The sequence below is a fragment of the Ictalurus punctatus genome, chromosome 5, assembly GCF_001660625.3.
Source record: "Ictalurus punctatus breed USDA103 chromosome 5, Coco_2.0, whole genome shotgun sequence".
In the NCBI taxonomy this organism is placed as follows: domain Eukaryota; kingdom Metazoa; phylum Chordata; class Actinopteri; order Siluriformes; family Ictaluridae; genus Ictalurus; species Ictalurus punctatus.
Window position 1 is genome coordinate 604,555 of NC_030420.2, and position 13,541 is coordinate 618,095.

General features: G+C 45.2%; 1 protein-coding gene across 2 annotated transcripts; it reads left to right on the top strand.

The window, feature by feature from the left end:
* The first annotated feature begins 1,254 nt into the window (after nucleotides 1–1,254).
* Nucleotides 1,255–11,549, top strand: asphd2 (aspartate beta-hydroxylase domain containing 2). 2 transcript variants are annotated; one of them, XM_017466922.3, is made up of 6 exons: nucleotides 1,262–1,899; nucleotides 2,165–2,231; nucleotides 3,332–3,882; nucleotides 4,108–4,569; nucleotides 5,748–5,861; nucleotides 6,353–11,549. In XM_017466922.3, exons 3-6 carry the CDS (start codon nucleotides 3,534–3,536, stop codon nucleotides 6,460–6,462), a joined length of 1,035 nt encoding a protein of 344 aa, XP_017322411.1. In that variant the 5' UTR covers nucleotides 1,262–1,899; nucleotides 2,165–2,231; nucleotides 3,332–3,533; the 3' UTR covers nucleotides 6,463–11,549. The 2 variants fall into 2 exon arrangements, with proteins under 2 accessions (XP_017322414.1, XP_017322411.1); XM_017466925.3 differs by lacking the exons at nucleotides 5,748–5,861; nucleotides 6,353–11,549 and adding an exon at nucleotides 4,973–5,740 and having other exon boundaries at nucleotides 1,255–1,899.
* The last annotated feature ends 1,992 nt before the right edge of the window (nucleotides 11,550–13,541 follow it).

Consider the following 13,541-nt stretch of genomic DNA (forward strand, 5'->3'; position numbering starts at 1 on the left):
ACAGGGATTAAATGAAGTCAAAACTAGGCTAATTCCACTTAAATTAATCCAAACAACAACAAAAAAGGCTTTTTAAGATCTTTCTTAACTTGAGATTAATTATTTCTAGACTAGGGAGTCACAGACGAAGGACTAATCAGCTACTCTTCGTGAAGCCTGATTAGTTTAATGATGTGCACATAGTGCTGATGTGAGGACCCCAGGGATGGAACCCTAACAAACAGTAGCATTGTGTGGAACTGGAGTAAATCATCCAACCAAACAATGGACAAAGGTGAAAGAAAACGTTCAAAGAATTTCTGTGAATTTGAAAAAAAAATCTCTTGAAGCAAATTGTGTCAAACCACTCAATTATTGAGAACAAATAGTATGACTCATCAACTGAAAACAAGAAAAACAATGCCTGGAGTAAAATTTGCAATGATTTCAACTCAAATGAAGAAGTGGGAGAAAGGACAGTCCAACAACTTCAGGAGAGACACTGTATTTATTAAATTGTCCCAGTTTTACAAATCGAAAAATCAAAGTTTGTTTTGTGTAACACAACACAGTGGGACAGAAATATATTTGTGATCCAGAAATGTAACAAACAGTATAATAAATACTAACATAAATTTAAAATTGGCATCTTTTTAATACTAGTCAGCATTACAGGTTTAACTTAAACGTGTATTTTTTTATTGATCTATCTATAATGTTGCTTTTTGTTGTAAATTTATTACAAATGATATATATCTCAAGTGATGTATTTTGTTTACTTTGAGTGCAGTGTGTTCACATCGGTAAACAGATACGCTGTTAATACCTGGATGGTGTACTAAAACCCGCAGAGAAATGAAAGATGGACGCCAGCACTGCCCTTGTCACATTTTATGCAAAAGGTCGATGTACTGTACGAGAAGTTTGATAGACAGAAATCCTACAATGGGAATAGAACATTTAGGGCGGCCATTTTGGACTGTTCAGGTAACTCTGTAGCGCTATCATTTCCGTTTAGCGCAAAATTTTAGCGTTGGATTTGAGGCATTACTAAACCACAAGCATCCCGGTTCTTTACACAGTGCAGAGTGTAACACTGTAGTGTATGATTTGAGACAGATTCTTTAACATATCCCAAAACTTTCCTATGTTAGTGACGTGTTATGAGAAGCTGTCAGCTGTGACGTTGCATAGGGCGTGGTCACGTGCTGAAAACCCGGAAACAGGTCCCTGTAGTACATGGTAAGCCAACAAATCATTAACGTGTACCAACCAACAACTCGTTACTCGTAGAAAAATAAAATCTGAATTCGTCCCTAACAGTTTTTACATGCAGCTTTGTAGTTCAACCCGTGAACGCAAAATCCAGAGTAAATAAAAATGGTAATGTGTGTTATTTATCTGTATAAAAACTACAGCCGCCATTTTGCTTTAGTTGTTTAGAGCCTCGGCAACTTGAACGCGCGCCGAGGCGTAAACACAAGTTTACACTTTTTAATCGTCATGTCATGAAGAACGCCATGTTTTTGTAGCAATTTTAAACATTTATAAACAAACTTGGTGATTTAAAGTTAGCAAATAAATGAAAAAACACGGTCCCTTTGCTTCTGTTGTGTTTTTAATAATCACGTCTCTCGGTGGAAAAGTCTCCTGTGCGCGCAGTGCATCATGGGATTTGTGGTTCTTGATGAGGGAGTCGCTTAGTCGTGGTTGGTTTCGGTGTCTCCGCAAATGTCTGCGCGTTTTCCTGCGGTTATTCGCGCTGTTTGTTCGTCACGCAGGCTGCAAGGCTGTAAATATTCGGATTATTACTGAAACCAGCGCGGAGGATCGGAGACAGTGTGTGTGAGGCGGATTTAGTGGTGAATAATCGGGGTTTGGTGTTGCACTGCGGGGTTTATTATCCATGCAGCAGGACAGGTGGGGTGACAGATCCACTGTTTACACTCTCTTACACTTCATATCCTTCATATACAGTAATGTCTTATCCATGTATTAATACACTCTTAGACTCATGCTTTGTGTTGTTATTGATGCATTATTATTAGTAATGATCAGTGCTGATGATTGTGTGTGTGTTTATGTGTGTGTGTACAAAGACTGCAGAAAATCTGAATCTGTTCTCTCTCTCTCTCTCTCTCTCTCTCTCTCTCTCTCTCTCTCTCTCTCTCTCTCTGTCCATCAGCTGCCCTGTTAATGGTGGACAAACGACAGAGCGTTGAATACAGCAACGAAGGGAGGGACTGACACCGGTAATGATGGAGGGAGAAAGAGTGGGAGAGGGAGGAGGATGGAGTGAAAGAGGAGGAGAAAGATGGTTGGAGTGGTAGAGGGATGATGAAAGAGGGAGAAAATATGGGGAAAGGAAAGTGGAGAGAAAGAGAACAAGAGGATGGGAAGAGAGAATGACTGAGAGAGGGAAAGAGAGAGAATAAGGAAGAGAAACAAGTAGAAAATGAAAAGTGGGGGGAAATGGAAAGAGAGCTAACGATTGAGAGAGAGGGAGGAAGAAAGAAAGGGTGAATGAGGGATAGAGGAGAAGACGAGTGAGAAAGAAAAGGTATAGATAGAGAGGAGGGAAGGGTGGAGAAAAGGGGTAGAGAAAGAAGGAAAAGAGGAGAGGACGGGGAGACAGAGCGTGATGAGAGAGAGGAAGCGAAATGGAAAAGGAGGGAATAAGGACGGGAGAGAAAAGAAGAGGCTAAGGTATAGAAAGCGTGAGAGGAAGAGACAGAATTAGGAGGAGAGGAAGAGAGAAAAATGGAAGGAGGGAAGAAGTGAGAATGAAGGAATAAGAGGGAGGAGAAGGGATGGAGAGAATTTGGGGTAAAGGTCAAAGTGAGAGACGGAATGAGAGGGGGCAGAGACGGAGAGAGGTGGAAAGACAGACGATGAAAGAAAGGGGGAGAGGAAGAGAAGGAGGGAAGAAGTAAAGGAAGCAGAGGTGAAGCTAGAACGAAAGTGAAAGGGGGAAAGAAGGATGGAGAGAATCTGGGATAAAGGGAAAAGAGATGGAGAGAAAGGAAGTAGAGACAGTAAGGATGAGAGAGGGAGGGATGAGAGAAGGAGGGATGAGAGTGGAAATGAAAGAGGAAGAAAATGAGAAAAGATGAGAAGCATATTGAAAAATTGGGATTGAGGGAAAAGAGGGAGAGGAAGGATGGAGAGAAAGAGAAGATAGGAGAGGGAGATGGGTGTGAGAGAGAGACAGAAAGAGAAAGAGAGAGAGAGCATTTGAACATGACTCATGGTTTTACACAGTACATTGCGGAGGTGTGCACAACAACTGAATTTCAAATGCCTCTCCGCAGCCGTGTGTGTCACTTTAAAATGTGTCTTATTCCTCCTCCAGGTGCGCTGTGGTGAAATCCTGAAACATCTGGACGCCGACACACACACACACACACACACACACACACACACACACACTTCTGCTCCAGTATGAACACACAGCTCAGAAAATCACAGAGAAGATTGGACGCTCTGTCTGGCATGTGTGATTGACAGATTCCATATTGAGAGGATCAGAGCGTGTGTGTGTGTGTGTGTGTGTGATGGATTGGATGCGGGACTGGGTGCAGGCCGTGCGGGAGTGTGAGGGCGGGGCTTTGGGCACGGTGCTGTGTTTAGCTCTGCTGTTTGTATGGTACTGTTACCGTGTGGGCTGTGAACACGCCTCCTACACGCCCGAGTCTCGCTCCAGCCCGCCCGAGCTCTCGTCAGCGAAACTCCGCCCTACACTGGGTGGAGTCAGAACAGGGGGCGGGGCCAGCGAGGAGGAGCTGAACGGCTTTGCGTACTGTCAATCACCCGAGTGTTTCCGGTGCTCGCGGCCCGGCAACGGATTTAACCAACGACTTTACCACAATCTACAGGACTACGCTAAACGCTACACATGGGCAGGTCAGTGTGTGTGTGTGTGTGTGTGTATATAGCTTTTTATATATAACTATGTATTAAGTCATTTAAAATTATAATAATAGATTATTACCAAAATTGTATGTGACCATTTCTACAAATGTTTATTGATTTATTTTGCTGCTGTTTTACTAGAAAGTGGTTAATTATTATTATTATTATTATTATTTGCATTATTATTAATTATATTATTATTTTATTGATCTACAGGTATGGGGCGTGTGCATAAAGGTGTGCGTGAGCAGGACCGCTATCGTCTGTGTAATCGTCCGTCCATCCAGAAGGCGGAGGTGTTCTTCCTGCCCGATCTGCCGTCCGCTCCGTTTTTCTCTCGCGATGCGCAGAAGCACGACGTGGAGCTGTTGGAGAGAAGTTTCCCCGCCCTGCTGGCCGAGTTCGAGAGCGTGTACCGCACGCCCCCGCCGCTGGCGCCCGGCTGGAAGGCTAACAGCACGCCGCGGGGACACTGGTGGACCTTCTACCTGGTGAACCAGGGCACGACGCTGGCGCTGAACGCTCGCCGCTGCCCGCGCACCTGGAGGGTCCTGGGACAACTGCGCACCTTCATCTCCAACAACGTGTTCGGAAACGCCTGCTTCTCCGTCATCAGCCCCGGAGCCACCATCACCGAGCACTACGGACCCACCAACGTCCGCCTGCGCTGCCACCTGGGTGAGACTCGCACCGCGTGTGTGTGTGTGAAAGAGAGGACAGGGAGAAAGTGTGTTAGTAGATCATAGTTTGTATTGTGATCATTTTTTTTATGTGCTCAAAGCGGTGTGTGTGTGTGTGACTGTGTGTGAGTGTGAGAGAGAGAGACGACAGTGAAAGTGTGTTACTGGATCACTTGCACAACCTGGTTTTTGGGTAGATGATTCATTACATACACACACCGAGTTGCTGGTCAGAGAACAGAATAAGACAGGAGGCAGGATAACATGGTGCTAGCGACACGCCACGTATATTGTAGCTGCGTCGCTAATTTATTACAGTTTAGTCATAACAACTTAGCGGAACACAGCCTTTTGTTATTTTAGCTACATTTTATTTGAATAGTTCCCGTTATCATCAACAGCCCGGTTGTTCACCCTGGACGCCGCGTCGCGCGGTGAGAGACGACTCCGTCCCACTGCGGGTCCTGAACGTCTGCATTAACACTTTTCTGGAAAATGGTTCATACTTGGTCTGTATTAGATATTATATCAGATATATTTTTTCAGATAACTTTAAAAGCCCGTATCGAAATCCTTCTCATGGCTGGATCGGGAAGAGGTCGCGATGGATTTGAACAGGAAGCATGACACGAACATCACACACACGACACCGTCACCAGACTTATTAACAAATTCGAAAAGACTGGAAGTGTCGCGGACCGACCGAGAAGAAGCGGACGTCCACCGGCATCCAGTGACGAAGGCAGAGCCGGCGTGGTGCTGGTGGACACCGCCTCCTGCCTCCTGCGTGGAGACGTCTGGGACAGCCTGTGCTTTAGATTGCTCTGTTGTGGGTTTCTGAACGTTCTGAGGTGACGTCAGGCTTCGATGGAAGTGTGAGCGTCCTCGAATCGACGCTCAGCGACTCGCCCCTTACGCTTCCGTTCTTTTTACGTAGTTTCCTTAGCTCGTACTGTCTGTAATGGAAGTGCTTTGGACATTTCGTCTTTGTGCCAGATTCACGGTGAAGGATAGACAGAAAGAAAGATGGGTGATCAGAGGGAAATGATGTAACGGTGCTGCAGATATAGCAACGCTGAATTTTTATTGCTTTATTTATTATTTTTAATAATAGTGTGTGATGTGTGAGTTGACGTGCGGATCTGTGTGTGTGTGTGTGTGTGTGTGTGTGTGCAGGGCTGAAGGTGCCCCCTCAGTGTGAGCTGGTGGTGGGGGGCGAGCCGCAGTGCTGGTCTGAGGGAAACTGTCTGCTGTTTGACGACTCGTTCCTCCACACGGCCTTCCACGAAGGTGAGACACAAACAGACATCGCTGTAGACCTCAAGAGCAAGCTTACCCAGAATGCACTGCTAACTTCCGAGTCAGGTTGGACGCTGGGAGAGCTCACAGCACAGCAACGCAGGGAGAGAGAGGAAGAGGGGAAAACTGTACCTGAGTTTTTTATGCCTAGGATATCAAGTGTGTTTTCCGTCCGTCTGAGATTCTCTTTAGCTTTCGATATCTCAGGACAGAGTGGTTTAGTGTTAGTAGGATTGATGTGGAACGATGATTTTAACCAGCAGATGAACTGATTCGATTCTGGGATTGATCCAAAAAGAATGAAGGTCACAGCAAGGTCGAATGTAAATACACTTCAGACCTTTAACAGTGAGCCTCGAGATCATAATGTCTGTGTGATGTTTAAGTATCGGTGTAGTCGCTGTTCTGCTTCCTGTACCTTTATCTGTGTGTGTGTGTGTGTGTGTGTGTGTGTGTGTGTGTGTGTGTGTGTGTGAGATCAGGCGCTCCAGAAGACGGACCCCGTGTCGTGTTCATGGTGGATCTGTGGCATCCGAACGTGGCGGCGGCCGAGAGACAGGCGCTCGACTACATCTTCACTCCGGGACGCTGAGATGGAGAGAGAGAGAGCGATGGATGTATGGAGAGAGAGAGAGAGAGAGAGACGGGTGGAACGAGGGATAGAGAGCTGGAGATAAAGATTGATGAGTCATAACAGTGAAGTGAAGCTGATGACTTGCACATTTTACTGTACATAAGTGTTTCCTTATGAAGCGTCACAGTTCACGCTCTCCTGAAATGAGAGAACGAGAGAGAGATGGACAGAGTCAGTGATGGGGAGAGAGAGAAAGAGAGAGAGGGAGAGTAAGACGGATGATAACGGAGCGGCGAGACCGAACTGAAGCGGAAAAAAACACGTTTTTATGTACATAGATTTTCACAAATCAGTCAGTGTAGCAGAAAAGACGAAATAGAAACCGAGAAGAAGGAGAGACGGATAGATGCACGGATGGAAGGAGAACAACCTAATGCGCATTTTTCTGCACATAAGGGTTTCCTGATGAAGTGTCACAGAGAGAGAGAGAGAGAGAGAATGGAGGGAGACAGTAGAGGAGGGACGAGTAACAGAGCAGTGAGGAGGACAAACCAGAACACACATTTTTATGTACAGATTTTTCAGTTCACGCTCTCGTCAGAAAGACGGAGACAGAGAAAGGGACTGGATGATGGATAGATGAAAAGAGAGTAAGAGAACTGAGGGAAATTGTTACATGTGCGTGAGTGTTTTCAACTGTTCAGTATTTGCTCAAAGAAAACAAATGGAAAGGAAGAAAGAAAAAGAAGGAGAGCAGGCAGTAAAGTGTGAGTGCACGCACAGCTTTTATACATAAGTGTTTCCAGATGATGCCTCGTGGTCCGGTCTTCATAAAAGATAGAGGTGGATGGGTGGACAGAGACAGAGAGATTTAGCATGCGGTCACGAAGCGCACTCTACAAAGAGAAACCGCTGATCACTCGCACTCGTTTACGGCATTTACTTCCTCTTCAGCAAACGCTTTATCCTCTTCAGGGTCGGCTTTGTTTCGAACAGCTTTACAACAAAGCCGTTGTCCGTCCAAATATATACAGATATTTTTGAAAACGTATTTTAAAATAAGATTTCCCGTCCACACAAACAGCGTCCCTTCATCCAGACGAAAACGATCACATGATCACACCGGCGCAGTGATGTCACGTCAAAAACTGTTCCGTCAGAACCTCGAGAATAGCGTTAGAGAAGGAGACATGCCGAAAAATGCCAACATGACCAAACGAAAAGAAAAAACAGAAACAAACAAATTGATGCGCGTGGCACTGACCACGTGGAACTGCAACGTGTTCTCCGGGTTCTTCTCCTGAATCTGCACGGAGTCAGGAGCAGTACAGCGCAGATCAGATCCACGAAGTGAGATTAGACTGCAAACACGTCATCGCACAAGAAATTACAGCGCACAGACCAGCAACATGATCACCAGCCGCGATAAACCAAGTCCTAGCATGTTCGTAACCCCCGCAGTGAACACGTGCAGCTTCACGCTGTGAAGTTCTCGCATAAACAACAAACTCGTTCTTGTTCATGTACAAAAAGAAAACAAAAAACTGTTAAAAATGTGTTCCCCCGCTCCCTAAACGCTTCCGCTTCCGTTTCAGTGGCCCAGAATGCAGTTTTTGTGTGAACAGGAGATCAAAACACAGAGAAAAAAAATTTACTATTTTCCAAAATATCTGTATACACATGAGCAGGGCTTTAATATATCAGAGAAATAAAAATCATAACTGAGGGATTTGCATTAAAAAAAAAACAACCAAAAAAAAAATACAGTTCCGCTCGCATTTTTAACAGTTAATCAATTAACTGAAAGCACATTTTTATAGACGTACATAAATGCTGATGAAGGAAGACTAGAGAAGAGTGAGAGTGAGGAAAAAGAGAGAAATAGATAGAGATATACTCCATGTGCGTGGAAAAGGAGAGAGAGAGAGGGGGATGAGAAACGATGCCGAATAATCCGACCTGAACATCTTTGCACGAGTGTTTCCTGATGGTTCAGCATTTCTCAAAATAGAAAAAGAACTGAAGAAAGAGAAGGAGAGAGAGAGAGAGAGAGAGAGATGGATGGGAGAGAGAGAGAGATGGATGGGAGAGAGAGAGAGATGGATGGGAGAGAGAGAGAGATGGATGGGGGAGAGAGAGAGAGAGATGGATGGGAGGGAGAGAGAGAGAGAGAGATGGATGGGAGAGAGAGAGATGGATGGGAGGGAGAGATGGATGGGAGGGAGAGAGAGAGATGGATGGGAGAGAGAGAGAGATGGATGGGAGAGAGAGAGATGGATGGGAGAGAGAGAGATGGATGGGAGAGAGAGATGGATGGGAGGGAGAGAGAGAGATGGATGGGGGAGAGAGAGAGAGAGATGGATGGGAGAGAGAGATGGATGGGAGGGAGAGAGAGAGAGAGAGATGGATGGGAGAGAGAGAGATGGATGGGACGGAGAGAGAGAGAGAGAGATGGATGGGAGGGAGAGAGAGATGGATGGGAGAGAGAGAGATGGATGGGAGGGAGAGAGAGAGATGGATGGGAGAGGGAGAGAGATGGATGGGAGGGGGAGAGAGAGATGGATGGGAGAGGGAGAGAGATGGATGGGAGGGAGAGAGAGATGGATGGGAGGGAGAGATGGATGGGAGAGAGAGAGAGATGGATGGGAGAGAGAGAGATGGATGGGAGAGAGAGATGGATGGGAGGGAGAGAGAGAGATGGATGGGAGAGAGAGAGATGGATGGGAGGGAGAGAGAGAGAGAGATGGATGGGAGGGAGAGAGAGAGAGAGATGGATGGGAGGGAGAGAGAGAGATGGATGGATGGGAGGGAGAGAGAGAGAGAGATGGATGGGAGAGAGAGAGAGAGATGGATGGGAGGGAGAGAGATGGATGGGAGAGAGAGAGAGAGATGGATGGGAGGGAGAGAGAGAGAGAGAGAGATGGATGGGAGGGAGAGAGAGAGATGGATGGGAGGGAGAGAGATGGATGGGAGAGGGGGAGAGAGAGAGAGAGATGGATGGGAGGGAGAGAGAGAGAGAGAGATGGATGGGAGGGAGAGAGAGAGATGGATGGGAGGGAGAGAGATGGATGGGAGAGAGAGAGAGATGGATGGGAGGGAGAGAGAGAGAGAGAGATGGATGGGAGGGAGAGAGAGAGATGGATGGGAGAGAGAGATGGATGGGAGGGAGAGAGAGAGAGAGAGAGATGGATGGGAGAGAGAGATGGATGGGAGGGAGAGAGAGAGAGAGATGGATGGGAGGGAGAGAGAGAGATGGATGGGAGGGAGAGAGAGAGAGATGGATGGGAGGGAGAGAGATGGATGGGAGAGGGAGAGAGAGATGGATGGGAGGGAGAGGGAGAGATGAGTAACGTGCAGTGAAATAGAACTGAAGTAAATGGTCAGGATGACAGATTTGCATGTTTTCTGTATATAAGCAGTCGAGAGATGAGCACACGATTGCATCATTACTGCTGAAAGACAGAAAAAGAGAGAGAGAGACCGGTAGAGAGACAGATCTGAGGTGAACAAAATTTCTTGCACATTTTCTGTACATAAATGTTTACAGATCAGATCCAGTCTAAGTGTTTATTAAAGGTACAGGCCAGGGTGTACAAACTTATGAAATTCTGACCGTATAGCACTTTTCAGGTCAGAAGCGTTGCGTCTAAAGCATTCACGCTGCCCTTTTTTTAACACTCCGGCGTGTGACTGAACGGAAAGTGTACATATATATGAGAATAAATATATATACTGTATTTTCTCTCTGTGTCAGAAGGACGATAAACAACCGCGCGCTGACGCAGACGCTAGCGACGTCCTTACGACCTGTTTATTCAGTGTTTCTACAAACACACGAGTAGCGTAAAGACTGTGTTATAATACTGTTTTTAACACACGCTCCTCGTCCACTTCCCTTTGGGCTCCATCCCAAAAACTCCCACACTATATACTTACACACTTAATTATTTACTAGAACAGTGCTAGGAAATGTCCGTAATTAGCACACAAGCTAGTTAGTATGCTAATTGTTCAGCTAGCTAGTCAATAAACTGATGTAACTACACTATGTACAAATGTCTTTGGTCACTTTAAAAACATTTCTAAATAATATTGTACGAGTTAGCAAAGTAGTTACTTGCTACGCTAGCGACTTAGCGAGGTATTTCTGAGGAGAATCAATTCAGCTACGTTTCCTGATGTGTAATAGACGTGTCGTGGGCTTTCAGGTCAGATGGGGAAGTGGACAAACAGTATTGAAACACAGGAGCAGATCGTGTAAAAACGAATGAATACATTTCATGAGGTAAAACACTAGCAGCAGGTCGTTTATCAACACAAAAATCCTGCTTTGCAACGTTCTCTTTAATATTACGATCAATTTTAGCGTCAGTTTGAAGCGCTTTGTATTTCTAGCTGCGTTCAAATAGAGCTTGTGAATCCGTGTTTTCGCTGTGAGAAGACGATGTTGAGAACGAACAGTATGTTACGGGACACGGAATATATGCTAGCTAGTGACTTAGCTAGCTAAAAAGTAGACAGTGACAGTTGGAACATCAACTTTTACCTCAGATGTGTTGGCAAATGTTTAGAAAAAGACTCCGGATGGTTAAATTGACACTGTAATTACACTTAGCATCAACCGCTAACAGGACTAATGTGAGCCGCCATTTTATTTATTGTTTTAAAAACCTGGGACAGCTCTTTGCTGCAGTACATTTTGTGTTGAGAAGTTTTGGACACTATGCCTTGCGAATCTTTCTCGTGAACACGATGACGCACGACTGTATTTGAACGCAGCGTCTTGTACAGAAGCACACTTCGAAGTTTACAGTGTAGATATAAACAAACGCAGAACTTTCAGCTCATTCAGGCGCTTCAGTGGGTGACCGCTTCGTTCGTTCTGTGCTACTCGTACATTCCTTTTCTAAGGACCCGAGTCGATCTGCACACGCTGTTTCGCAATCGGTGGCTTTTTTCTAGCGTCGTGTGACTTTTGCAGCCGAGCGGGTTTGTGACGGGTTTTATGCTGACGTTCTGACTTTCTGTGTTTCTTGAATGTGATTTTTGCTACGGCTGAGCCATGATGTGTGTTTAATAAAGAGCCGGTTGTGCAACCTTCTGTGCGTGTGTGTACATGCCCATTGATTTTTTTCTGTTGCTTATGAAAAAAATACTTTAGACATCATGTCAGAAACAATTGAAGCCAAAATGACTCTGTTGCCATCTAGTGGTGGACAGCGGTCATTAAAAAAAACAAACATTTTAACCACATTCCCCCATTCTTTTATTTCACTTTTCTCTTGTCGACATTAGTGTTCATGGTTAATACACCTAGTGAAAACATGCTGTTATAAATCAGCCAGGCTTCTTGATGGTATCCGAGGAGAAAACGATAAAATACGTAGCTCTGCTTTACCCACTAATGCCTCCTTCACCCAGCAACCACAAAACCGCTCTGAGCAGCTCGATCTTGCAGATAGAAGGAATTTCAATGGTTCAAACAGCTGGTGGGTGGAGCTTATTATTTCCTCCCCTAGCTAGTTACAGGGTGCTTCTCAATACTCAGATGAATGCTTCCTCGTGTCCTCGCTGCTCCGCCCTCCAGCCCGTGACCCGGAAATCGATCGGTCGGATATTCCATTCGACTTGCTTCGATTCCTCTCTCCTCACATCTCCTCTTTGCATCCTTTTCTTACATCCTAAGGGGGTGGAGCTAAGACGCGAGGAAAGGAAATAATCCACAAATAAAAAATGAGAAGCACTCACTGTCATTGGAATGCACTTTGCTAGTAAAACCTAGCGACACTTCCTTGATACTAGCATGTTGGTGCATTTTCTCATTTCAGCTACACAGGGCATATAAACCATAAACTCTTTTGACCACTAGCGTTAGCATGTTAGCTAGTCAGGTGGATACCTAGCTACTCAGTGTTGGCTAGAAACTTCATATTAGCACGTTGGTTCATTTTCTAATCGTGATTTTATGCTAGAAAACTGCTCAGAAAGCTACTCTAATCTTGTTTGTGTGTGGTTCTTCTGGGTTCCTCCGGGTTCTCCAGTTTCCTCCTGCCTCCAGAAACATGCTGTTTGTTTGATGGTGAGTTTATATTCTCCTGGAGGTGTGAGTGAGTTAGCGAGGCCATGTTGTGTACTGCCCCGCTGATAAAATCACTCTAAACCGTTAGATTTCTACAAGTTCCTAATGAGTTTTAATGTGTTTCTGATGGTCTGTGATGGTGGTTTAATGGATTGTGTGGTTCCTAATGATGCCTGATGCCTGACTTTTCTAATTGGTCATATCTCCGTGATAGACACATTTTCCAAACATTCGGTTGTTCTGGGGTAGATAAAGCACTGACTCCTTCACGCTGCATTTATTCTACAGTTCATGCACAAGCGTGATGTGACGTCAGTGTTCTTAACATGTCATCCTTCAGCATTTCTCACATTAGATTAAATCAAATGGAAGATCAGTGGAAGATGATCACTGATCTTCGTGGTGCAGGAGTGTGTGTGTGTGTGTGTGTTTGTGTGTGTGTGTGTGTGTGTGTGTGTGTGTGTGAGATCATCCTATGCTGAAACACACGCCGCAGTAAACTAGAACCTGACTAAATGAACAGCCCTTATGTAAATTAGGCCCCGGGGAACAATGTCGTCTCTCAGCATGCGTTGTTGGTAAAATAGCGTCTCGTATTAAAGCCTGACTGAGATCTGGAGATGGACTCGGCTTCTCCTCCTCGTCTACCTGCTGATTGGGATTTCAGAGTTGAAAACACCAGCAGCAGAATTTGTACTGGCTGTGAAATCTGTTCCTAAAATAAAATGTATTGCATAACACACACACACACACACGCACACACACACGCACACACACACGCACGCACACACACACCCCTGCTCTGTATCACTTTGCATAAGCTACAGTGTTACACAATGTTATAAACTACTCAAACTGCAGATGGTATAAAATCAGGAAACGTCACCTTAAGTGTGGACCCTGTGTGCACTCACATGTCCCATCATGCACCACGAAAAGAGGGCGGGGCTTGTAGCAGATAACAGATGACATCATGACTTCATGGCTACAGGTTATTAAAGTACATTAAAGTGAAAAT

Excerpts from the sequence above, each read along its gene's own strand:
- asphd2 (XM_017466922.3), top strand. The coding sequence starts at position 3,534 with ATGGATTGGATGCGGGACTGGGTGCAGGCCGTGCGGGAGTGTGAGGGC. Across the intron at positions 3,883-4,107 it reads TAAACGCTACACATGGGCAG|GTATGGGGCGTGTGCATAAA; the intron begins GTCAGTGTGTGT and ends ATTGATCTACAG. Across the intron at positions 4,570-5,747 it reads CCGCCTGCGCTGCCACCTGG|GGCTGAAGGTGCCCCCTCAG; the intron begins GTGAGACTCGCA and ends GTGTGTGTGCAG.